The sequence below is a fragment of the Coregonus lavaretus genome (genome assembly GCF_964263955.1).
Source record: "Coregonus lavaretus genome assembly, chromosome: 22".
Lineage (NCBI taxonomy): Eukaryota > Metazoa > Chordata > Actinopteri > Salmoniformes > Salmonidae > Coregonus > Coregonus lavaretus.
In genome coordinates, this window is record NC_140009.1 from 10,492,627 (window position 1) to 10,518,573 (window position 25,947).

Sequence of the window (25,947 nt, forward strand, 5' to 3'; positions counted from 1 at the left end):
TATGGGAGGTGCACAGTACTACATAGAGCCATGACTACATGGAACTGATGTAAGTGCCTTAATGTGTTTGGACCCCAGGAAGAGTAATGGCGATCGCTAATAAATACAAATACAAATTATTACACCCTAGATCAGCTAGATGCAGGCAAGAGTGTCCAAGACGGTATTGAATGTGTCATCTTGATTACTCCAATTTGTCTCTCAACCTGTGCACCTACGTTAGTACCAGTCAAAAGTTTGGACACACCTACTCATTCAAGGGTTTTTCATTATTTTTTGCTATTTTCTACATTGTAGAATAATAGTGAAGACATCAAAACTATGAAATAACACATATGGAATCATCTAGTAACCAAAAAAGTGTTAAAAAGATCAAAATATATTTGAGATTCTTCAAAGTAGCCACCCTTTGCCTTGATGACAGCTTTGCACACTCTTGGCATTCTCTCAACCAGCTTCATGATATTTGTGCAGGGTTGAAGATTGTGGACTCAAGAGAACTTCAATCATCAGGGTACGTTGATACTTTTGTTTCTAACCCATTCATTTCCAACCCTTAATGTTATCATTAACAATTCAAAATTAGTAACCATTATTTCTTATTTTACATAAAGGATTGTGACCAAAGGGACCCCTGTTGGTTACATCTTGGTAGTGCAGGCCATGTCCTAGTAGAGAAGGAGAAAGTGTCAGAACATAAGATAAGAATGAATTAATTGCCAGGTATACCTAGAAACAATCATAAGAAAGCAGCTCATTTTGGAGGACAGTTCCAACACCATCCAAATGGCCTTGAGGGTCTGGTCTACTCACCAGAGCACACTCGTAGATGGTCCCTTGCAGCCGCAGGCTGTGTAGCACAGCGTCGTGGACCGTAGTGAACAGACGGCTCTTAGGGATGGACTCAGAGAAAAAGCCTGCTCTGGATAACTGCTCCACCACACATACTGGAGGAAAGACAAACCAGGTTACACAATACACACGTAAACCACACACACACACACACACACAAAGACGACACAAGCTAAGGCCAGAGAGACCAGCATGAATTAGCACAGACACTCACCTTGGCATCCAGCTAAATAGATGTCAATGTCAATCTCTCTATAGTCTCGGAATATCTGCAATAAAGAGAGATATTGAGTGAGAGAGAAGGAAAGAGAGAGAGAGAGAAAGGTGAAAGGTCAAATAAGAAGGCTGTTTTTCTACGGGACTGTTTGTGCTGCACCAGTTTGGATTTATCTTGTTTTTCTGTTCTCTTTCTCTCCACCACTCTCTCTCTCTCTCTCTCACTCTCACTCTCACTCTCACTCTCACTCTCACTCTCACTCTCACTCTCTCTCTCTCTCTCTCTCTCTCTCTTTCTCTCTCTCTCTCCACATCTCTATAAGTGCCTCTTCCCCAACATACAAAACAATCTAATTTAGGCCTGCCTACTCACAGAACACAAGACCTTTGTTTGTTTCAAGCACAAGGCCACTCAGGAGTACGACAGCGAACAATGTGACATAAGGAGACTGGATACAAAGAATCTACAAATAACACATTTCTGAAAACATCATTACCCTCTCCCTCCTTTTTTCTCCTTCTCGATCTCCCTTTCTCTCTCACTGTCTTCTCTCCATCCCCTCTGTGATCAACCCTCCCTCTCTGTCGTTCCTCCTTCCATCCCCATCCTTCAAAAACACACATACACTCCTCCCACACACACAAATACACACATACACTCCACCCACACACACAAATACACACATACACTCCTCCCACACACACAAATACACACATACACTCCTCCCACACACACAAATACACACATACACTCCTCCCACACACACAAATACACACATACACTCCTCCCACACACACAAATACACACATACACTCCTCCCACACACACAAATACACACATACACTCTTCCCACACACACAAATACACACACACACAAACATACGTTATTCAGCGTCATCACAGTGACGGTGTCTACAAAGCTGGCTGTGGAGAGATCCAGGATGATGGTATGTGTGTCGTTGTCGGAGCTCCTCCCCCTCTCCCCTTCTCCTCCGGTATTGGACATCTGGGTTATGGCATCATCGCCACGACTACCAGTCTCATAGCCCGGGTCCAACCCGGTCCCTTGCTGCTCGTAGGCCCAGTTCACCTTAGATTGACAGAGAGACAGTATGTTACTCTGCTCTGGTGTGAATGGAGGTTTTGCTGACTGTATGCTTTACTTGAGTCCAGAGTGTTTCGTGTAGTATTGTAGTACATCACGCTACAGACCTGTCCATTGGTGGGTCTGTCAGTCAAGGCGACGTCTGTCCTGTTTCCCTTCTCTACATCCACCTTGTCCTCTGGGTGGACTGTACCATTGTGTAGGTGTCCATTCACGCCTTTCTTGGAAGGGAAGGGGAGAGACATCCATTGAAATAAGGTCACTTGATAACATCTTAGTGTAAAACCATTTTTGTGTACAGTATGTGTGTGTGTGACGTACTGTATGTGAAGTGTGTGTGTGTGTGTGACGTACTGTATGTGACGTGTGTGTGTGTGTGACGTACTGTATGTGACGTGTGTGTGTGTGACGTACTGTATGTGACGTGTGTGTGTGTGTGACGTACTGTATGTGACGTGTGTGTGTGTGTGACGTACTGTATGTGACGTGTGTGTGTGTGTGACGTACTGTATGTGACGTGGGTGTGTGTGTGACGTACTGTATGTGACGTGTGTGTGTGTGTGACGTACTGTATGTGACGTGGGTGTGTGTGTGACGTGCTGTATGTGACGTGGGTGTGTGTGACGTACTGTATGTGACGTGGGTGTGTGTGACGTACTGTATGTGACGTGTGTGTGTGTGACGTACTGTATGTGACGTGGGTGTGTGTGTGACGTACTGTATGTGACGAGGGTGTGTGTGTGACGTACTGTATGTGACGTGGGTGTGTGTGACGTACTGTATGTGACGTGTGTGTGTGTGTGACGTACTGTATGTGACGTGTGTGTGTGTGTGACGTACTGTATGTGACGTGTGTGTGTGTGTGACGTACTGTATGTGACGTGGGTGTGTGTGACGTGCTGTATGTGACGTGGGTGTGTGTGACGTACTGTATGTGACGTGGGTGTGTGTGACGTGCTGTATGTGACGTGGGTGTGTGTGACGTACTGTATGTGACGTGGGTGTGTGTGTGACGTACTGTATGTGACGTGGGTGTGTGTGACGTGCTGTATGTGAGTGTGTGACGTACTGTATGTGACGTGGGTGTGTGTGACGTACTGTATGTGACGTGTGTGTGTGTGTGACATACTGTATGTGACGTGTGTGTGTGTGACGTACTGTATGTGACGTGGGTGTGTGTGTGACGTACTGTATGTGACGTGTGTGTGTGTGTGACGTACTGTATGTGACGTGTGTGTGTGTGACGTACTGTATGTGACGTGGGTGTGTGTGTGACGTACTGTATGTGACGTGTGTGTGTGTGTGACGTACTGTATGTGACGTGGGTGTGTGTGACGTGCTGTATGTGACGTGGGTGTGTGTGACGTACTGTATGTGACGTGGGTGTGTGTGTGACGTACTGTATGTGACGTGCTGTATGTGACGTGTGTGTGTGTGACGTACTGTATGTGACGTGGGTGTGTGTGACGTGCTGTATGTGACGTGGGTGTGTGTGACGTACTGTATGTGACGTGGGTGTGTGTGTGACGTACTGTATGTGACGTGGGTGTGTGTGACGTGCTGTATGTGACGTGGGTGTGTGTGACGTACTGTATGTGACGTGGGTGTGTGTGACGTGCTGTATGTGACGTGGGTGTGTGTGACGTACTGTATGTGACGTGGGTGTGTGTGTGACGTACTGTATGTGACGTGGGTGTGTGTGACGTGCTGTATGTGACGTGGGTGTGTGTGACGTACTGTATGTGACGTGGGTGTGTGTGTGACGTACTGTATGTGACGTGGGTGTGTGTGACGTGCTGTATGTGACGTGGGTGTGTGTGACGTACTGTATGTGACGTGGGTGTGTGTGACGTACTGTATGTGACGTGGGTGTGTGTGTGACGTACTGTATGTGACGTGGGTGTGTGTGACGTGCTGTATGTGACGTGGGTGTGTGTGACGTACTGTATGTGACGTGGGTGTGTGTGACGTACTGTATGTGACGTGGGTGTGTGTGACGTGCTGTATGTGACGTGGGTGTGTGTGATGTACAGTACAGTCGTGGTCAAACATTTTGAGAATGACACAAATCCAAATTTTCACAAAGTCTGCTGCCTCAGTTTTGATGATGGCAATTTGCATATACTCCAGAATGTCATGAAGAGTGATCAGATGAATTGCAATTAATTGCAAAGTCCCTCTTTGCCATGAAAATGAACTTAATCCCAAAAAAACATTTCCACTGCATTTCAGCCCTGCCACAAAAGGACCAGCTGCAATCATGTCAGTGATTCTCTCATTAACACAGGTGAGAGTGTTGACGAGGACAAGGCTGGAGATAACTCTGTCATGCTGATTGAGTTAGAATAACAGACTGGAAGCTTTAAAAGGAGGGTGGTGCTTGAATTCATTGTTCTTCCTCTGTTAACCATGGTTACCTGCAAGGAAACACGTGCCGTCATCATTGCTTTGCACAAAAAGGGCTTCACAGGCAAGGATATTGCTGCTAGTAAGATTGCACCTAAATCAACCATTTATCGGATCATCAAGAACTTCAAGGAGAGAGGTTCAATAGGCCCTTTTCACGTGACGTCAGACAACTTCCGTTCTGCCGCGATGCAGGTTATGTTTACATCCGGTGTCGCTTAGGAACGCTTAGCTAGTAGCACATCATTATGGAGTTCACCCAGTCCCTTTCACATCTGCCACCAATACGACTTAACGACGTAGAACGACTTGCTGACAAGTGGTCCCTTACTTCAAGATCGAAGCTTGATAAAGGCTACAAGTTCTTCGTTGAAGGTTACCTGTTTGATTATGAAGGTACGTGTTTATCTTTATTTAGCTTAAATTAGCCCTATGCTAGCGAAGGTTATGAGCTGACGAGTTTCTGTTTTGCAGCCTCTTTTTAATATTACTGCTGTTTGTATCGACCGTAAGATAAGAGTCAGTAATGTATTAATGGCTAATGCTGCGCCCTTTCTCCCAATCACTGTATTGAAACAGTCTCAAGTGTAGTTAACGGTGAGGTGACAGTGAGAGGGCGATGTTACAGGTCCATGAAGAAAAATGAGGAGGCTCATCGGCTTCAGGTTTCTCAGATAAACAGTTCTCTAACATTATGATAAGATAGGTAAAGATAGATAAGTTTTCTTTTTGTTGTGTTTTGCTGCGGTTGCAGATTTAATAAGAATGATTCCACAAAGTTCCACTGTGGATCAGTTTGTTTCTCAGTCTGAGCTCTGATTTTGTATCATTAAACTTAATACACAACGAAATTCTTACAAACCGATGTGGATTGTTGACGGCAATAAAGACTGGGAAAGATTCTGTGATAACTCAAAATGTTCAAATTTTCGATAAGTGTTGGCACTACTTGTCAAAGGTTTCAGAACAGCCAATTTTTCTTAATTAAAAAAAGAAATTGGGTTTTGAAAATTGTGTACAGTAGTTTATAATGAAACGCAGAAAAAATGTTTTGTAAGTACAGCACTAATTGTTATGTCTCTATGAACAGGTTACACTAGACTCTGCAGAGGTTCCTGTGGTACTCAATCACATGTCATGTTCCTGCTCTGCTGGGAAAGCACTATGTAATCACATAGTAGCACTTCTTTTTCAAAGTGCTCACTATGTTACCATGGGCTTTAAGACAGTGCCATTGCCTCTGTCATGCACCAGCGCACTGCAGACCTGGCACCGGCCTAGGACACAGGTCAGATATTAATAAACTAACTGCCTAACAAAGGGTTAGATAGCTAGCTAAGTAAACTTGTTACATTACAGCCAGGCAGCAATGTAACGCTACCTTTTAACGTTATCGGTATCTGGTACTAAGTTGTTGTTAGCTAACGTTAGCCCACTTTTAAGTAACTAAGGCAGTGAACAATTATGAATTAACAATAACGTTAGCAAGTTACAATCCATTGCATATACGTAAACATTATTACTCTTAACTTTACTAATTTAACTTAAACGTACCTTTTGGAATTTCTTCAAGTAGCTAGCTTGCTAGTTAGTGGTCAACAGTTGTATTTTCGTTGAGAAGTCTCAGGTTACGGGCGAACGGAAGTGAAGTTAACCTGCTACGCGGAAAGGCGGAAGTTAGATGACGTCATCGTGAAAAGGGCCTATTGTTGTGAAGAAGGCGTCAGGGCGCCCAAGAAAGTCCAGCAAGCGCCAGGACCGTCTCCTAAAGTTGATTCAGCTGCGGGATCGGAGCACCACCAGTGCAGAGCTTGCTCAGGAATGGCAGCAGGCAGGTGTGAGTGCATCTGCACGCACAGTGAGGCGAAGACTTTTGGAGGATGGCCTGGTGTCAAGAAGGGCAGCAAAGAAGCCACTTCTCTCCAGGAAAAACATCAGGGACAGACTGATATTCTGCAAAAGGTAAAGGGATTGGACTGCTGAGGACTGGGGTAAAGTCATTTTATCTGATTAATCCCCTTTCCGATTGTGTGGGGCATCTGGAAAACACCTTGTCCGGAGAAGACAGTAAAGCATCCTGAGACCATTCATGTGTGGGGTTGCTTCTCAGCCAAGGGAGTGGGCTCACTCACAATTTTTCCTAAGAACACAGCCATGAATAAAGAATGGTACCAACACATCCTCCGAGAGCAACTTCTCCCAACCATCCAAGAACGGTTTGGTGACGACCAATGCCTTTTCCAGCATGATGGAGCACCTTGCCATAAGGCAAAAGTGATAACTAAGTGGCTCGGGGAACAAAACATCGACATTTTGGGTCCATGGCCAGGAAACTCCCCAGACCTTAATCCCATTGAGAACAAAAACCCACAAACACCAAGCATTGATTATGCAAGAATGGGCTGCCATCAGTCAGGATATGGACCAGAAGTTAATTGACAGCATGTCAGGGGCGGATTGCAGAGGTCTTGAAAAATATGTGACGTGTATGATGTACTGTATGTAACGTGTGTGATGTACTGTATGTAACGTGTATGATGTACTGTATGTAACGTGTGTGATGTACTGTATGTAACGTGTATGATGTACTGTATGTAACGTTTGTGATGTACTGTATGTAACGTGTATGATGTACTGTATGTAACGTGTATGATGTACTGTATGTAACGTGTATGATGTACTGTATGTAACGTGTATGATGTACTGTATGTAACGTGTATGATGTACTGTATGTAACGTGTATGATGTACTGTATGTAACGTGTATGATGTACTGTATGTGACGTGTATGATGTACTGTATGTGACGTGTATGATGTACTGTATGTGACGTGTATGATGTACTGTATGTAACGTGTATGATGTACTGTATGTAACGTGTATGATGTACTGTATGTAACGTGTATGATGTACTGTATGTAACGTGTATGATGTACTGTATGTAACGTGTATGATGTACTGTATGTAACGTGTATGATGTACTGTATGTAACGTGTATGATGTACTGTATGTAACGTGTGTGATGTACTGTATGTAACGTGTATGATGTACTGTATGTAACGTGTATGATGTACTGTATGTAACGTGTGTGATGTACTGTATGTAACGTGTATGATGTACTGTATGTGACGTGTATGATGTACTGTATGTAACGTGTGTGATGTACTGTATGTAACGTGTATGATGTACTGTATGTAACGTGTATGATGTACTGTATGTAACGTGTATGATGTACTGTATGTAACGTGTATGATGTACTGTATGTAACGTGTGTGATGTACTGTATGTAACGTGTATGATGTACTGTATGTGACGTGTATGATGTACTGTATGTAACGTGTGTGATGTACTGTATGTAACGTGTATGATGTACTGTATGTAACGTGTATGATGTACTGTATGTAACGTGTATGATGTACTGTATGTAACGTGTATGATGTACTGTATGTAACGTGTATGATATACTGTATGTAACGTGTATGATGTACTGTATGTAACGTGTGTGATGTACTGTATGTAACGTGTATGATGTACTGTATGTAACGTGTATGATGTACTGTATGTGACGTGTGTGATGTACTGTATGTAACGTGTATGATGTACTTACTGTATGTAACGTGTATGATGTACTGTATGTAACGTGTGTGATGTACTGTATGTAACGTGTATGATGTACTGTATGTGACGTGTATTATGTACTGTATGTGACGTGTGTGATGTACTGTATGTAACGTGTATGATGTACTGTATGTAACGTGTATGATGTACTGTATGTAACGTGTATGATGTACTGTATGTAACGTGTATGATGTACTGTATGTAACGTGTATGATGTACTGTATGTAACGTGTATGATGTACTGTATGTAACGTGTATGATGTACTGTATGTAACGTGTATGATGTACTGTATGTGTCGTGTGTGATGTACTGTATGTAACGTGTATGATGTACTGTATGTGACGTGTGTGATGTACTGTATGTGTCGTGTGTCATACCTGTTTCTTTGCCTCCTTTTCAGCTTTCTTTTCTTCTTTCTTTTCTTTCCTCTTTTGTTTAGCATCTCTTTTCTTATTTTGTGTCAGCAGCTTCCCAATGTCAATTCCTGTCTGTGTGGGGAAATGAAAGAGAGCGATTGAGAGAGTGAATAAGAGAGAGTGAACATTTCAGAGAAAAAGGGCAGATTGAGAGAAAGACACACACACACACACACACACACACACTACCTTCTCCTGCAGTGCGTCCAGGTATAACTCAGCGTTGGTATAGTACACCGTGGTGGAAGAACGGAAGATAGTGATACCTGGGATCTCTTTTGCCTGCGGGACAAACCAACACACAAACGAGGGAGGGGGGGGGGGGGGGGGGGGGGGGGGGGGGGGGTTCAATAGACAGTCATCTAAAAGCTGCTTTAAACCCCATTGTTCACTAACCCACTCCCCCCTTAGTACATATTGAGCTCCTCCATCTCACCTCTTCATATGTGTCTGTGTCCAGGTAGAGCTCAGTCCCAGGAACCTGCCCCAGGATAGAGTACCGTGGCCTGGGAGAGAAAGATAAAGGGATGTTATGCACTTTGAGAAGAAAGAGGGACACAGTACAGTAACTTTAGAAGGTAAATCTCTCTCCCTTCTACAACAAACACACACACACACACACACACACACAGACTCACAGCTGTGTTCTGAAGATGACAGTGAGCAGAGAGAAGGCGATGGATGCAGCCAGGCCCAGGTCCAGGTTCAGCAGGATGGTACATGCCAGCGTTACCAACCACACCAGCTAGGGGGCAACAGAGACACATGTGATCAATAGGGGTGAATACCCAGGAACCAGGGGCCTCATTTATAAACGGTGCTTTTGCACAAAATATGCCCCAACACATGCATGAGCCATTTTTCACGCAAAAGTTGACATTTATAAAAACTGAATTGACATGAGAATGTGCTTATCATCCCGCAAACTTCAGACCATGCGTAAGCACAGTTTCTAGTGGTTGAAGTATTACAAGAAGGCAAAAGTAGCCTAGTAGCCTTGTGAAAGTGGGGAATATACACTGAGTGTACAAAACATTAGGAACAATATAATATTGAGTTGCACCCCCCACGCAGATATTTAGTGTTACATTTACGCAAAAAGGTTATAAATGAGGCCCCAGGGGTCTCATGTTAGGATGCAGGTCTTAGGTTATAGATATGAAGTGTATAGATGTTATGTGTTGCTCTCACCAGGTCGACTTTGTTGCTCTTCCAGAGTGCAGGAATGTCTAGGTACTGCTTAAATATGCCTTTCAGGTTTACAAACACTATGCAGGACAGGACAGCCTATGGGACACACACACACACACACTCATCAGATCAGATCAGTGGCGTGGTGTTGTGTGTGTGTGTTTGGTGGTGGTGGGGGTGGTGGGGGGGGGGGGGGGGGGATAGAGAGATAGATACCTTGGGTAGCTCCTCAAACAGTGTCCCCAGTTGCAGAACGGTGATCAGCACAATCACTGAAGAAACCACCCCGGCAACCTGACACAATACACAAACACACATCAGTGAGTGTGTATTTAGTCCCGTGTAGCTCAGTTGGTAGAGCATGGCGCTTGCAACGGCAGGGTTGTGGGTTCGATTCCCACGGGGGACCAGTATGAAAAAAGAAAAATGTATGCACTCTGGATAAGAGCGTCTTGCTAAATGACAAAAATGTAAATGTATGCCTGCAGAAATATTAGCAGGTGGACATACTGTGTGTGTGTGTTACCTGTGTTTTGCCCCCAGTGCTCTCCTGAATGAGGCTACGGGACATAGAAGAGGTGACAGAGTAGCATTGGAAGAATCCTCCCACTGTGTTACTGAGACCCAGAGCCACCAGCTCCTAGAGCGAGAGAGCGTGAGAGGGGGGAGATGAGAGGTATGCAGAAGCCAGAGAATGCACTAATGACCATCCTTTGACCACCACAAGTAAATAAGTCCTAGTGCATATTCAGACTATACTGAGTCACAACTGCTCCACAGCCCACTGTTGTATTGTTAACTGCTACTGGTGTAGTTCTCATCCAACAGATGTAGGATCTTAATTTGATCACTCTTTTGTTGATGAGAATTTTCGTGCACAACAGGAAATGCAAACTTGTAGTGTATTAAAGGTTTAAAAAGCTTCTAAAGTTTGTAATTTCCTATTTAAAATTTCAGACTTGATTTGCCCTAATGTAAAATGTATTAACTCCTACAAAAAATATCCATGAATTATACTCTGCATAATAATTTAAATTTCCTGTTGCTGCAGGATTATTTTCCTGCTGTAGCAAACTGGCTTAAACTAAGATCCTACATCTGTACTTGACTGAGCAGAGCGTGTCGGCCATTAAACATTCAGGACCAGAGAGCTGTCTCTCTCCTTCAGAGCAGAACAACCTCAAGCATGCACCTGCCTACCTGCATAACTGTGTGTGTCTGCATGTGTGTGTGTGTGTGTGTATGTGTGCGTGCGCCTGCGTGTCCCACCTGGTTGCTGTCCACCTTGTAGCCGTGTTTGAGGCCAAAGGTTTTGCCCAGGGAGATGTTGATGGCATAACCCACTATGGCCACAGCAAACGCATCACCAACCACCGTACCCCACAGACTGACGTCAGGTAGACTGGGAGACTTCAGCCTAGGGATGGAGAGGAAGGGGGGAGGGGGGACGTAAAGGAGTGAGGAGTGGGAGTACAGAGGGAGGAGACAGGAGAGGGAGGAGTCAGGAGAGAGGAGTGGGAGGACAGAGGGAGGAGACAGGAGAGAGAGGAGAGAGGTAGAGGGAGGAGACAGGAGAGAGAGGAGAGGAGGAGAGGGAGAGAGGAAAGAGGAGAGGAGGAGACAGGAGAGGGAGGAGAGAGGAAAGGAAGAGAAGGAGAGAGGAGAGGAGGATAGGGAGAGAGGAGAGGAGGAGAGAGGAGGAGACAGGAGAGGGAGGAGAGAGGAGAGGAGAGGGAGAGAGGAGAGGAGGAGAGAGGAGGAGAGAGGAGAGGAGGAGAGGGGGGAGAGAGGAGGGGACAGGAGAGGGAGGAGAGGAGGAGAAAGAGGAGAGGAGGAGAGGGGGAGAGGGAGGAGAGGAGGGAGAGGAGGAGAGGAGGAGAGGGAGGTGACAGGAGAGAGAGGAGAGGAGGAGAGAGGAGAGGGAGGAGAGAGGAGTGAGGATAGGGAGAGAGGAGAGGGAGAGAGGGGGAGAGGGAGGAGACAGGAGAGGGAGGAGAGAGGAGAGGAGAGAGAGGAGAGAGGAGAGGAGGAGAGAGGAGGAGACAGGAGAGGGAGGAGAGAGAGGAGAGGAGGCGACGGGGAGACAGGAGGAGACAGGAGAGGGAGGAGAGAGGAGAGGAGAGAGAGGAGAGAGGAGAGGAGGAGAGAGGAGGAGACAGGAGAGGGAGGAGAGAGAAGAGGAGAGAGAGGAGAGGGGGAGAGGAGGAGACAAGAGAGGGAGGAGAGAGAAGAGGAGAGAGAGGAGAGGGGGAGAGGAGGAGACAGGAGAGGGAGGAGAGGAGGAGAGAGGAGAGGGGGAGAGGGAGGAGACAGGAGAGGGAGGAGACAGGAGAGAGAGGAGAGGAGGAGGGAGGAGAGAGGAGAGTGAAAGAGGAAGGAGACAGGAGAGGGAGGAGAGAGGAGGGAGGAGAGAGGAGAGGGAGAGAGGAGAGAGGAGAGGGAGAGAGGGAGGAGACAGGAGAGGGAGGAGAGAGAGGAGAGGGGGGAGAGGAGGAGAGAGGAGAGAGGGAGGAGAGGAGGAGAGAGGAGAGAGGGAGAGGGAGGGGAGGGTAGAGGGAGGAGAGGGTGAGAGGGAGGAGTAGGAGAGAGAGGAGAGGGGGAGAGGGAGGAGAGAGGAGAGGGGGAGAGAGGAGAGGAGGAGACAGAAGGGGGGGGAGGAAAGGAGGACAGGGAGAGAGGAGAGAGGAGGAGAGAGGAGGAGACAGGAGAGGGAGGAGAGGGAGGAGAGGGAGAGAGGAGAGGAGGAGACAGGAGAGGGAGGAGAGAGGAGAGGAGAGGGAGAGAGGAGAGAGGAGAGGAGGAGACAGGAGAGGGAGGAGAGGGAGGAGAGAGGAGAGCAGAGGAGGAGAGGGAGTGGAGGAGAGAGGAGGAGACAGGAGAGAGGATGAGAGAGAGGAGAGCAGGAGAGGGGGAGAGAGGAGGAGACAGGAGAGGGAGGAGACAGGAGAGAGAGGAGAGGGAGGAGACAGGAGAGAGGAGAGGGAGAGAGGAGAGGGAGAGAGGAGAGGGAGAGGGGGGAGCGGGAGAGGGGGGAGCGGGAGGAGAGAGAGGAGAGGGAGGAGAGAGGAGAGAGGGAGGAGAGGGTAGAGGGAGGAGAGGGTGAGAGGGAGGAGTAGGAGAGAGAGGAGAGGGAGGAGAGGGGGAGAGAGGAGCGGGAGAGAGGAGAGAGAGGAGAGAGGAGAGAGGGAGAGGGAGGAGAGGGTAGAGGGAGGAGAGGGTGAGAGGGAGGAGAGAGGAGAGGGGGAGAGTGTGGAGACAGGAGAGGGAGGAGAGAGGAGAGGGGGAGAGGGTGGAGAGAGGAGAGGGGGAGGGAGGAGAGAGGAGAGAGTTGAGAGAGGAGAGGGGGAGGGAGGTATATAGGGGATTGATGTGGGTCAAGGACAGCGATGTTGTCAACACTGTAAAAATGTATCTCCTCCATTACTGCCACTGTCCAGACCCCTTCCTCCATCATCTCCAACAGATCCACTTGATTCCTGCCGCTGCTTGTCCGCTAGGTCCTTCAACAGTGGTAACAAGTGTCGGAACAAATGTACACAACCTCAATGACCCATATACATTTAATAATTTTCTAGAGTTAATCATTAAGATGCCAAGGACCAAATATTTGACATTAGAGGTCATACAGTACAGGTGCCTGGTCTTCCAAACACTGGCTGTGTAAACACTGACAAGGGTGCTGCCATTTGAGGCAGGATGGTAAAAAGGTGCCTTCATTCGGGTGATTTTGAAGTCAGCATCTAAAGATTATGTATAGATAATTATTTGAGGGTATTTAATTCCATAACAATTCACAGGTAATGTGATAATGACTCAAATTAACCTAAATGATAGATGGTAAACCAAGTGATAAAGTACCTGTAGGCTACTTTATGTTTTGAAATGTGAAAGAATGAAATGATCAATTTAAAGTAAACCTTTGACAACTTGATCAAGCTTATGAATGAAGGTGACCTGCCTACAAAAGCTGCCCTGGAGCAATAGAAGAAACAGCTGCTTGGCTTTGGTCTTTGGCAGTCCAGCAGTCTGAAAACCATGCAAAATCAGCTAATACATGTCCAAGACTAACCAATAAAATGTCCCTAAGTGTCCCCAAAAGGCTAGGGTATGGATGTGGGTGGGTACACAGACCCATGAGCCACTGCGTCCCCTCATGATGAGTTCAGCCCCCATCCCCATCAAAGTTGCCCATCCCTGCTCTAGGATGACTCCTTCTCAAGGAGCTAAAGGACCTTCAGAAAGTATTCATACCCCTTGACTTATTTCACATTATGTTGTGCTACAGCATGAATTCAAAATGTATTAAATTGATTTTTTTTATCTCACCCATCTACACACAATACCCCATAATGACAAAGAGAAAACATGTTTTTAGAGATTTAGAGTTTTTCCCCACCAAAGGGCTTTATTACAGACAGAAATACTCCTCATGAAACATGGCACCAACAATTTACATGTTGCGTTTATATTTTTGTTAACTGTACATAAGTATTCACACGCCTGAGTCAATACTTTGTAGAAGCACCTTTGGCATTGATTACAGCTGTGAGTAACATTTGCCCATTATTCTTAAAGAATTATTCAATGCTCTGTCAAATTGGTTGTTGATCATTGCTAGACAACCATTTTCAGGTCTTGCCATAGATTTTCAAGTAGATTTAAGTCAAAACTGTAACTCGGCATCTCACTGACCTTAGAAACCCCCTACACACACACACACACACACACACACACACACACACACACACACACACACACACACACAAACAAACTGTACATTATGTTATCACCCTCTGATACTTTCGGTCCTTGCCCCCCTTGCTTTGTTCTGGGTGTAACCTTGACCAGGAGAGCACTCTGCCTCAACAGACCAGGCCCCAGTCAACAACCTATGGCTACTGACTCACACACACACATAAACACTCACCCTCTGGGGATCTCTCCAACCACGGCCACGTCGTATTGGCTGTTCAGGTTGCAGTAGTAGGAGATGAGTGTCGCTGCTATGATCTGTAACACACGCACACACACACACACACACACACACACACACACACACATAGGTTACCATACTCACAACAACAAAGCATCCACCGTTGTACACATGTGTAGGAACTTGTATGCATGTGTGTAATTGTGAGTAAATCATTATCGCAGACCCTGTGTGGGTTTGGAATTCAAGCGGAAAGACAGGCCAATCATTTAACAGAGCTCATCACTTGAGCACATTTTATTGGATGAATGAGAAACCAAGCACTACCATTAACTGGGGGCACACACACACACACTAACTGGGCAGAATATTAACCCTTTGAGATATACAAAGAGCTTCCAACTGATTCTAATTGATGAAAAACACAATAACACAAACAAAAACATCTGGATTGTTAAACTGAGAATAGAATTAACTTCCTCTCAAAATGTTTAACAGGTCCAGAAGACAGCAGCAGCTCTGGGTTACACTACGCTCCTTATAGATATCAGCCATGGTGACAGCCTGCCCTCTAGTGACATTCATTAGCACACATATGTTCAAGGGACCAAAACAGAGAGAGATAATTGAGAGGATGATGGAAAATACATGTATATGTAATGTTGTCTCCACTTTTAATGATCTAATAAACTAAATCAATCAATCAATGATTGTGTGACTAATGAACAGACAGATACAGAGAGGGGTTAGGTATAAAGGACTTACCACTATGAGTTCTATGGGAATAGGCAGAGGTAGTTTCTTCTCATAACAGGAGTTGAGTTCTTTGACCACTATGAGGACCACCAAGGCCACGAGACTAACCACCAGGGCCCCAATGTTAGTCTCTGGCAGATGTCTACAGATGTCTATTAGGATCTAGAGAGAGAGATGAGAGAGAGAGATGAGAGAGAGAGATGAGAGAGAGAGATGAGAGAGAGATATGAAAGAGAGATATGAGAGAGAGAGATATGAGAGAGAGAGAGAGAGAGAGAGAGAGAGAGAGAGATATGAAAGAGAGATATGAAAGAGAGATATGAGAGAAAGAGAGAGAGAGAGAGAGAGAGAGAGAGAGAGAGAGAGAGAGAGATGGACAGTCAGACTGTTACTGCCTGCATGTGTCTGTGTGTCTTTGCGCATGAGTGTGTGGATGTGGATGTGTTGTGTGTACTCACATAGACCTGAGACAGTGGTCCAGAGAAGCGTGCAGGGTGGATACCAAAGATGTATTTGAGTTGTGAGACGACGACGTGTGTAGCTGCTCCTGTTGTGTAGCCACGTACCAGGGGCTCCGACAGGTACGTCACCACGAAACCAAACCGCACTATGCCCAGCAGGACCTGAAAGAGCCCACTTAGTACTGTGGTGCTGGCTGCTATCTGTACTCTGTAGGCGTCGCGGGCTGCCACATCTAGAACTGCTGTCCCGTTGGTTCCATTCAGGAACGTGAAGTCACTGTCTGGCGCCAGCTTCTCTGTCACACTGCCTATCATGATGCTGATCACAGCAAACGTGCCTGAGGAAAAACACACACACATCACACACACACAACATCACCTTAGTGAAACTCATTATTCCTTTGACCTATGAAATTAAAAACATTCAAGTCTTTCCCCCTCCTCTCTCTGTCTCCCCCTCTCTCTCTGTCTCACACTCTCGCTCTGTCTCCCCCTCTCTTTCTGTCTCCCCCTCTCTCTCTGTCTCCCGCTCTCTCTCTGTCTCCTCCTCTCTCTCTGTCTCCCCCTCTCTCTCTGTCTCCCCCTCTCTCTCTGTCTCCTTCTTATCTCTGTCTCCTCCTCTCTCTCTGTCTCCCCCTCTCTCTCTGTCTCCCCCTCTCTCTCTGTCTCCCCCTCTCTCTCTGTCTCCTCCTCTCTCTCTGTCTCCCCCTCTCTCTCTGTCTCCCCCTCTCTCTCTGTCTCCTTCTTATCTCTGTCTCCTCCTCTCTCTCTGTCTCCCCCTCTCTCTCTGTCTCCTCCTCTCTCTCTGTCTCCCCCTCTCTCTCTGTCTCCCCCTCTCTCTCTGTCTCCCCCTCTCTCTCTGTCTCCTCCTCTCTCTCTGTCTCCCCCTCTCTCTCTGTCTCCCCCTCTCTCTGTGTCTCCTCCTCTCTTTCTGTCTCCTCCTCTCTCCACTCCGTCTTACCTATGGAGATGTGTCTGGAGGTGCCAAGAATGCAGTAGACCAGTACAGGGTAGAAGGAGGTGTAGAGGCCAAACACTGGAGGCACAGAGGCCAGGAGAGCATAGGCCATACCTATGCAAACGTTACAGGAAAGTCTTCACAGTCTTCACAAAATAGACAGTTATCATGTAACTTTTAGGAATTTAACAGCCCAAAGAGATTAAACATTGAGATCGATTTGTGTAAATCAGGCTTTTCCATACCTCAAGCATCGGCATCAATCAATCAAATGTATTTAGAAAGTCATTTTTACATCAGCAGGAGATTTGGGAGATTTGCATGTGAGTTACACGTGTTGCCGATTTCAAGTTAGGATCGGGCCCTGTGATCGGGCCTTGTGATTGGACCCTGTGATCGGGCCCTGTGATCGAACCCTGTTATCGAACCCTGTTATTGGACCCTGTGATTGGACCCTGTGATTGGGCCCTGTGATTGGACCCTGTGATTGGGCCCTGTGATTGGACCCTGTGATTGGACCCTGTGATTGGGCCCTGTGATTGGACCCTGTGATTGAACCCTGTGATTGGGCCCTGTATGTGTGTTTGGTCCAACAGTAGATGTGGTACAGACCCTGAGGCAGGTGCATGATGCCAACGCTGATGCCAGAGATGAGGTCTCCCAGGCCGTTGTCTCTCACTGAGTAATGGGGCAGCCATGACAGGACAGGCAGAGTGCTCAGCACAGAGCGCTTCAGCTTGGGCACGGAACACCTGACACCAGGAGGGGAGGGGTGGATCATGGAGAGGTGGAAAAAAGAGTAATACAATTTTGTTATCCATTTGTGACAACTGAAATGTGTCTGCTGAGTTTAGCAGTTGTGCTTCCACACAGTTGGTGGATAGGGCATGGGTAGGCAACTCTGCTCCTGGAGCGCCACAGTGTGTGCAGGGTCTTGTTCTAGCCCAGCTCTAACAGTCTTAAAGCTAGGCTGGAACAAAAACCTGCACACACCGTGGCCCTTCAGGACCGGGGCTTACAGAGAAACCAACTATCTGTACGGTCCTGTTTAGCCACCCAGTAAAAACAAAAGGGGTGTAGTCTGTGTTTGGAGCGTTCATCTGGATTATGTAGCTAAAGCGTTCTTGGCTTTGTCTTGTATTTTTTATGAGGTTAGTATTTGGTGGCGGTGCTGTGTCATACTCTGTGATAGGTTTATATTTGGTGGCAGTGCAGTGTCTGTGATAGGTTAATATTTGGTGGTAGTGATGTCATACTCTGTGATAGGTTTATATTTGGTGGCAGTGCAGTGTCTGTGATAGGTTAATATTTGGTGGTAGTGATGTCATACTCTGTGATAGGTTAATATTTGGTGGCAGTGCAGTGTCATACTCTGTGATAGTGTTCAGCATTGCCACCAAATATTCACCTATGTTTCAGTTTCAAGAGGCCATCAGGGCTCAGGTCCAGAGGAAGGTGAACTTTTCTCTTCAAGCCTGAATATGTCACACGGCCTGGACCAAACTGTCTGCCTTTTATAACCCAGATAAAAGACTACAGTTTACTATAGAATACTACAGTACTTACTATATAATGATATAGTATTCTGTTACTATAGAATTATATAGTATTCTGTAGTAAACTAGTATACTGTAGAATACTATACTGCACACTGTCGTATCCCTTGATCGTGTAGTGCTAACTATATACTTGTGTAGTATACTGTAGAATACTATATTAAATACTACAGTATTTTCTGCAAAAAACACTGTAGTAAATACTACAGTAATGTCCGCAAAAACACAGATTTTTTTTTGTTACTATAGTGAACTATAGCCACCCATGAGTGAGAAACCTACATATAAACCTATATAGACCATATATTGTGCTCCCCTATAGGTTATAGAAAAGAGCAGAAGTGTTTAACTATCTGTTTAGACTCCAGTTCTACCTTCCTTCAGTTTATGGAAAATTTGCTCTTAGTGTGTCTTCTATGTCAAAGATAATAAAACTAAAAACACTAGTAAATACTAGAGTAATATCCACAAAAACACTACAGTAATTACTATAGTATATGCTACAGTATTTATACTATAATAAACTGTACTACAGTATACTAGTCAGTGAACACTACATTAAAGTCTGCAAAAACACTACAGTGAATACTATAGTATACTACAGTCATGTCCTCAAAAACACTACAGTGAATACTATAGTATACTACAGTCATGTCCTCAAAAACACTACAGTGAATACTATAGTATACTACAGTCATGTCCTCAAAAACACTACAGTGAATACTATAGTATACTTCCGCAAAAACACTGAAGTGAATACTATAGTATATAAATATAGTAATACTACAGTATTTAGACCATAGTATACTGTAGTATTTTGTTCATATGGGCAGCTGTCCTGTCCTGCCTTCTCTCTCTCTGTCCCTCTATCTGTTCCCTTCTTTCTCTCTCTCTCTCTGACCCTCTATCTGTTCCCTTCTTTCTCTCTCTCTCTCTGTCCCTCTATCTGTTCCCTTCTTTCTCTCTCTCTCTCTGTCCCTCTATCTGTTCCCTTCTTTCTCTCTCTCTCTGTCCCTCTATCTGTTCCCTTCTTTCTCTCTCTCTCTCTGACCCTCTATATGTTCCCTTCTTTCTCTCTCTCTCTCTCTCTCTGTCCCTCTCATTAACCTTCTCTCTTATCCTCTATCTCTGTTTATTGTTTTCTCTCTAATATTCTCCTTCTCTGTCCGGCACAGACTGTCCCTCTCTCGCTCGTTCATGCTGCTCCTCTCTTCCCTCTCTTTCCTCTCCCTGCGTCAGTGGGATTGCATAATGAAAGATCATCCATTGCAACCATATAAAGAAGCATATCACACATTCAAACACACACACACTCACGCTCATCTACTGTGCCGTACTCAACTGTCCTCAAATAACCTGGGCAGTAAATTGTAAACTGACATAAACACAGACACAGATCCAAAATAGCTTTTGTCAATGCATGTTATTCATTTGCAGAATTAGTCAGCAAATAGTGAAACTGATGCATGTTTCTGCTCCCAACGTGCTCTATCCTCCACCTCCCCCTCTCCCTCCCCCTCTCCCTCCTCCTCTCCCCTCATCCTCCCCCTCCTCCTCTCCCCTCCCCCCTCCTCCTCTCCCCTCCCCCCTCCCCTCCTCCTCCCCCCTCTCCCCTCCTCCCCCTCCCCCCTCCCTCCTCCCCCTCTCCCATCCCTCCCTCCTCCCCCTCTCCCATCCCTCCTGCCCTGCTCCCGCTCCTTCTCTTTTACCATATCTTACCTGATGGAATCTTTCACCCTCTCCTTCAGGGGAGGTCTGGTGGAGTGTGTCCGTCTTCGGGCCACCTGGTCAAGGCAAAGTTCATCCAAAACATCCCTCTCCACGTAAAACTTCCCAGCTCTCTGTTCCTCAACCCCCATGGCTGTCTGTCTGTCTGTCTTCCAACTGTCTGTCTTTGTGTTGATTGCTTTGTGTCTCTCTTCTCTCTCTGTCTTTTCTTTCTGTCTCTGTCTGTCTGTCTGTCCTTCTAGACTGAAACACTGTGCAGGTCTCTCCAAAACATTTCTCACAAAAAACACTGTTGGTCCAAAAAGAGAAAAACCTCTTGGTCCAAAACAACAGATGTCTGCCAATTACCAACAACTGTCCAACACACTGATGAGAGTTACAAAAGCATGAAACAAGAAGCTACTCTAAGTCCCACGCTCCTGGCTGTGTCTCAGTTTGTATCCAGTTTGTATCCAGTTTGGCAGAGTGTGGGAGTGATAGTCTTCTCCTGCCCTTATGAGGGAACACCTCACACCCCCACCCCACCCACTAGTGTGTGGTGTAACTTTACAATCCTTTGGGTTCCAAAAGTCCTCACAAGGATAGTAAAACAAGGACAATTCTGACAAGTGGTGACATTTCGCCGGTCCCCAAAAGGAAAAAGGCTATTTTAGGCTTAGTGGTTAGGGTTAGAATTAAGTTTAGGTTAGACTTAGGGTTAGGGGTTAGGTTTAGGGTTAGAATTAGGTTTGGGTTAGAATTAGGGTTAGGGGTTAGGTTTAGGGTTAGAATTAGGTTTGGGTTAGAATTAGGGTTAGGGGTTAGGTTTAGGGTTAGGAGTTAGGGTTAGGTTTAGTGTTAGGGTTAGGGGTTAAGGTTAGGGTTAAGGTTAGGTTTAGGTTTAGGGTTAAGGGTTAGGGAAAATAGGACTTTGAATGGGAATAAATGTTTTGGTCCCCACTTGGATAGTAAAACCAAAGTGTCTGTGTGTATGTGTCTGTGTGTATGTGTCTGTGTGTATGTGTCTGTGTGTATGTGTCTGTGTGTATGTGTCTGTGTGTATGTGTCTGTGTCTGTGTGTATGTGTCTGTGTGTATGTGTCTGTGTGTATGTGTCTGTGTGTATGTGTCTGTGTGTATGTGTATATATGTATGTTCGTCAGTGAAAGTACAGTGAAAGTGTTTACTCAGGCCAGTCACCCAGCTGTACTTTTTCCCTAGGTCAATCATCATGGGTTGAGTAGGCATCTCTTCCTCCTCATACACACATACACACACTCACACACACACGTGTAATTCCAAGTGCCATCCTTCAAGGTTCTTTGTAGTTTTTAATTGTTTTTACTAAATAGTTATTAACTGTAAGAATTATTTTATCCATCAATCAATCAATCAAGTCTCTTCCCTCACACCCACAAAACACACTTGTAATCTAATTTAGTAGGAACAGTATTTGTATATTTGGATCCCCATTAGCTTTTGTAGAAGTGGCAGCTACTCTTCCTGGGGTCCACAAAAAACAAAACACTGATACACTGATAGACAAGGACAGTCACACACATTTGAAATACAACAATATACAAACAATTCAACAACAAAACATTACACAAACAATACAACTAAAAAATAATGTGTGTGTGTATCCCCTCACAGTCCCCAGTTTGTTTTTTAATACGTTTTTTTTAAAGGTAATTTTTCTGTTTGCTTGAGTAATTTGAGATGGAAGGGAGTTCTAAGTGATCATGGCTCTGTATAAAACGGTGCATTGCAGTGAATTAATTTTGGACTTAGCATTGCCATATACCATAGGTTTTATTGGTAGTGATTGTCTTGTTTTGCCTTAGACAGACTGAAGTCCAGATTAGAAGGAAGATGTTCTTCTGTGACTTCACACCTATTTCCAGAGAGTTTCCTATCCTACTGCGCTACACACGCATCATCCTAACTCACAACCTCTGATCAAAATAAATACACCATTTTTTTTTTTACAAATTAGGATTATTTTTCGATCGGCTGTGAAATACCTCTCGGGTCAGTTTAAATATGTGTGTGTTCGTCGTTAATGTTTACAAAAGTAAGCTGGCAAACTCGTTGATACCACCTTATCAAGTACCCCTTCCAAACGTGCTATTGGAGTGTATTTGCATCTGGATTTGACCGTAATGCTTTGTTTGTTTAACCTCTATTGAACGTATAGACGGAAGTGTTCCTTTGAGGTCTTTGCTAGGGCATGTAGTCTGAGTGTTACTGAGTGTTTCTATGGGTAACAGAGGTTACCTTAGTGACGGATGGAAGAGTGGGATCACTCCTTGCCCAGATATGAATGAACTAGTTACAGCCAGTGGTGGAACAGCATTAGACCACCACTGCATGTTTTTCTTTCATCCTCCATTCTGCTTTATTCTATCCATAGACAGTTGTGTGCACACACACACACACACACACACACACACATTTTAAATACTTTATTTGAATCCACCAATCAAATTTACAAAAAAAAGGATCCAAACATTTCAAAGGTCCCTGTATGCATGGCACTCAAGGGTACAGAAAGCACCTCCTCCCAACAGCTAGGCTGCCCACGACAGCTGAAACAGAGCAGTCCCTAGCCAATTGCTTTGCCCTACTTTTTGTTAGGCCCACAATCTGGAGGCCACGCACTGCAAGCCTGTGTACGTTGGCCGAGACTGACGAATATCAGCGCCACCAGCTTGCACCTCCACCCGAGGCTGTCCAAGCGTGCCACGAGGGGCTGGTATTTAAGCAGCTTCTCGGCAAAGGCCTGCTCCATGTAGCCATCAAATGAGCAACCCACTTCCAAAATGAGCACCTCCCCATGGCCTCCCCCACAACAACAATATCTGGCGTATTTGGCACACAGGAAAACACATCATCATCAACATCAAACCAGCTTCCCCTTACACAAGAATGTTTATGCATGTGTGCTGTTGGTGAGACTACTTGTCTCACCTCGCTGGCTATCAGGTCAACAAGGCGGTCATGTCTAGCAATGTACAAATCCTTGTATGAACAGCAGCCATTCACAACATGGGCAATGGACTCAATTACATTTGACTCATGTAGAATACAAAATGGGTCATGGTTTACAGGGTATTTTGTTGGTAGAACTTGCAGCCTCGCCTTAACAGTAAAGGTGAGAATGTCCTCACCAACGGCAGTATTCTGGTACATGGAATGGGAGACTGTCACGGTTTCTGCCGAGGCTGCTCCTTCTCCTTGTTCGGGCAGGCTTCGGCGGTCGTCGTCCCCGGAGTACTAGCTGCCACCGTTCGTTGTTTCTGTGTTTGTTTGGTTTGGTCTGTTTTGGTACACCTGTTTCTCATTTTGTCTTGATTATGTGTCCTTTAAGTTCTCGTTGTTTCTGTCTTGTGGTTGTGTGTAGTTGTTCCTGGTCAGCAGGTGCTTCCAGTCAGTTTGTGCTCTATTCTGTTTTAGATAGAGAGTCCGCAACTTGTTGTGCGTGTTTTGCATTTATACTCTGTGTGCGTTATATTTTCTCGTGCCTCCGGCTCTTTTTGTAGCCGTTCATTCTGTGGACTTTACTAAAGTATTTTTGGACTAGCATCTGTGTCCTGCATCTGATTCCTACACCACACCTACGCCCGCTCTGACAGAGACAGAGTGGACAGCACAGTCCAGAGCAGAGAGTTTCCCCTGCAGCCTCAGGCCAGTCCAGTTTTGCAGTAGCTGCATCCGTCTGATACCAAGGAGTGTTGTCCTGGATGTAGGATGAGATGTTCCATCATGGGTGACAGAAGCCTCCACAACAACACCGCGATCTGCCACAACTACATCAGAGGCAGTCACTGACTCAGTTTGCATATCAGTCCGTGTCCACCTGAGCTCCACTCCAGTCCGGTTGCACAGGTTGTTGAGGTCCGGCCAGTCTGACCAGACTCCAAAGCCCACAGCAGGAGTGTCCAATTTTCCATTGGCCTTCCTCCTGAAGCCCAGGAAGTTGTCCTCAGTGTCCCTGGCCAGTGGAACCTTCCTCCTCCGTAGGTCCAGAAGAAGGGAGGCTCTGGCTAACTCCTTAACTGTCACATTGTCACTGTTGAGCATGTTCAACAGGTGAGTCAGACTGGTAGCAGTGTAAATCCACTCAATATTCGGGACACCTAAACCCCTTATTTCGCTCAGGAAGACAACGTCACGTGTGGTGTGTGTGTTTAAGCATAGCCACTTTCTCACCACTTGAACAGTTTTGTTATTCATTTCCCTCAGAACCTTCTGTGGGATATGCACATTTTCAAACAGATGATGAATCTTTGCTAGGGCCACCTCTCTCACAGCTTCTAGCTTCATGACCACAGGCAGAGGGGAAATGTCAATCATATCAAGCCTGGTTGAATACTCACAGACAAGCTTCTCAACTTGCTCCCCCCACTCACTAGCAACATTAAACTTATGTCCACGATAACTATATCTTTCGTGACGAGAGTAAACTCTGATTGGTTTATTCATTAGTGTAAATGTTGGGGGCTTGTCAGTGTTAGACTTGTACCAGCGGTTGCCTCCGCTGCGTCTTTCATAGAACACTGCACATTTTGTATCTTTCACTTCCAGCCCAGACCATTTCAAAAAGTAATCTGTGCGAGAGAGCATGTCTTTGATAACATGCTCCTCTCTGGAGTCATCAGCACACCCCTGTCCTGGGTTCGGTGACTGCACATGGGCTGGGGCACACTGGCATTGCCATTTCAGCCACTGGTTGATGGCTAGGATGAAGTTAACAGCACTCCATCGGCAGCCGGTTTTTATGCCAACCATGAGTGGGATTGGCTCAGTCAGCTGCTTCACACAAATAACTTTTGAGCCTTTGCACACATCAGAGCCTTTGCACACATCAGATATAATGTCCACATAAGGCTGAGGCAGTTGTATTTCCTCATGTCATTGATCATTACACCATGTGAGAAAGTACCAAAGGCATCTCTAAAGTCCAAAAACACAGTGTCACACACACACACACACACTTGGTGTTCATCATGTATCGTTAGTCTTCAGGCTGACCTGACCTGACCCCTGGCCCTGCGTTGGGGCCTCAGTGTTCCTCAGTGCGTTGGCCTCACATTTCCACGTGTGTGTGTGTGCGTGTGTGTGTGACAATACGTTAATGTGTGCCAGCACATTTGGTTTCCAAATTAATCTGCCTCGAGTCATGTCCTTTCAGACCAAAGGTAGGTTTTCATTCTATCAGTGAATATATTAGCTAAATACTGTATCTACACTAGAATTAAAATGGAATTTTTGATTTACACAACATGCCTACCACTTTGAAGATGCAAAACATTTTTTCTTGTGAAACAAACAAGAAATAAGACAAAAAAAAAGAACTTGAGCGTGCTTATTTTTTTCTTTAAGCAATGGCTTTATTCTGGCCACTCTTCCGTAAAGCCCAGCTCTGTGGAGTGTACGGCTTAAAGTGGTCCTATGTACAGATACTCCAATCTCCGCTGTGGAGCTTTGCAGCTCCTTCAGGGTTATCTTTGGTCTCTTTGTTGTCTGTCTGATTAATGCCCTCCTTGCCTGGTCTGTGAGTTTTGGTGGGCGGCCCTCTCTTGGCAGGTTTGTTGTGGTGGCATATTCTTTCCATTTTTTAATAATGGATTTAATGGTGCTCCGACATTTAAATGTTTCCCCTTAAACCACTAGAGTGTTGCTTTAGCAGTATGCTTAGGGTCATTGTCCTGCTGGAAGGTGAACCTCCGTCCCAGTCTCACATCTCTGGAAGACTGAAACAGGTTTCCCT

At 45.6% G+C, this 25,947-nt stretch overlaps 1 protein-coding gene across 1 annotated transcript; it reads right to left on the reverse strand.

Moving 5' to 3' along the window:
• Positions 1-408: 408 nt before the first annotated feature.
• Positions 409-20,327, reverse strand: LOC311150250 (solute carrier family 26 member 6-like; the record flags this gene model as incomplete). Its single annotated transcript, XM_084187628.1, has 19 exons — positions 409-668; positions 814-947; positions 1,067-1,121; positions 1,953-2,159; positions 2,282-2,395; positions 8,575-8,685; positions 8,803-8,895; positions 9,050-9,119; positions 9,252-9,358; positions 9,805-9,900; positions 10,021-10,098; positions 10,331-10,444; positions 11,074-11,221; positions 14,732-14,814; positions 15,503-15,655; positions 15,952-16,292; positions 16,916-17,026; positions 17,525-17,664; positions 20,188-20,327. The coding sequence occupies 19 exons, from the start codon at positions 20,325-20,327 to the stop codon at positions 642-644; spliced, it is 2,322 nt and encodes a 773-aa protein (XP_084043754.1). The 3' UTR covers positions 409-641.
• Between the last annotated feature and the right edge of the window lie 5,620 nt (positions 20,328-25,947).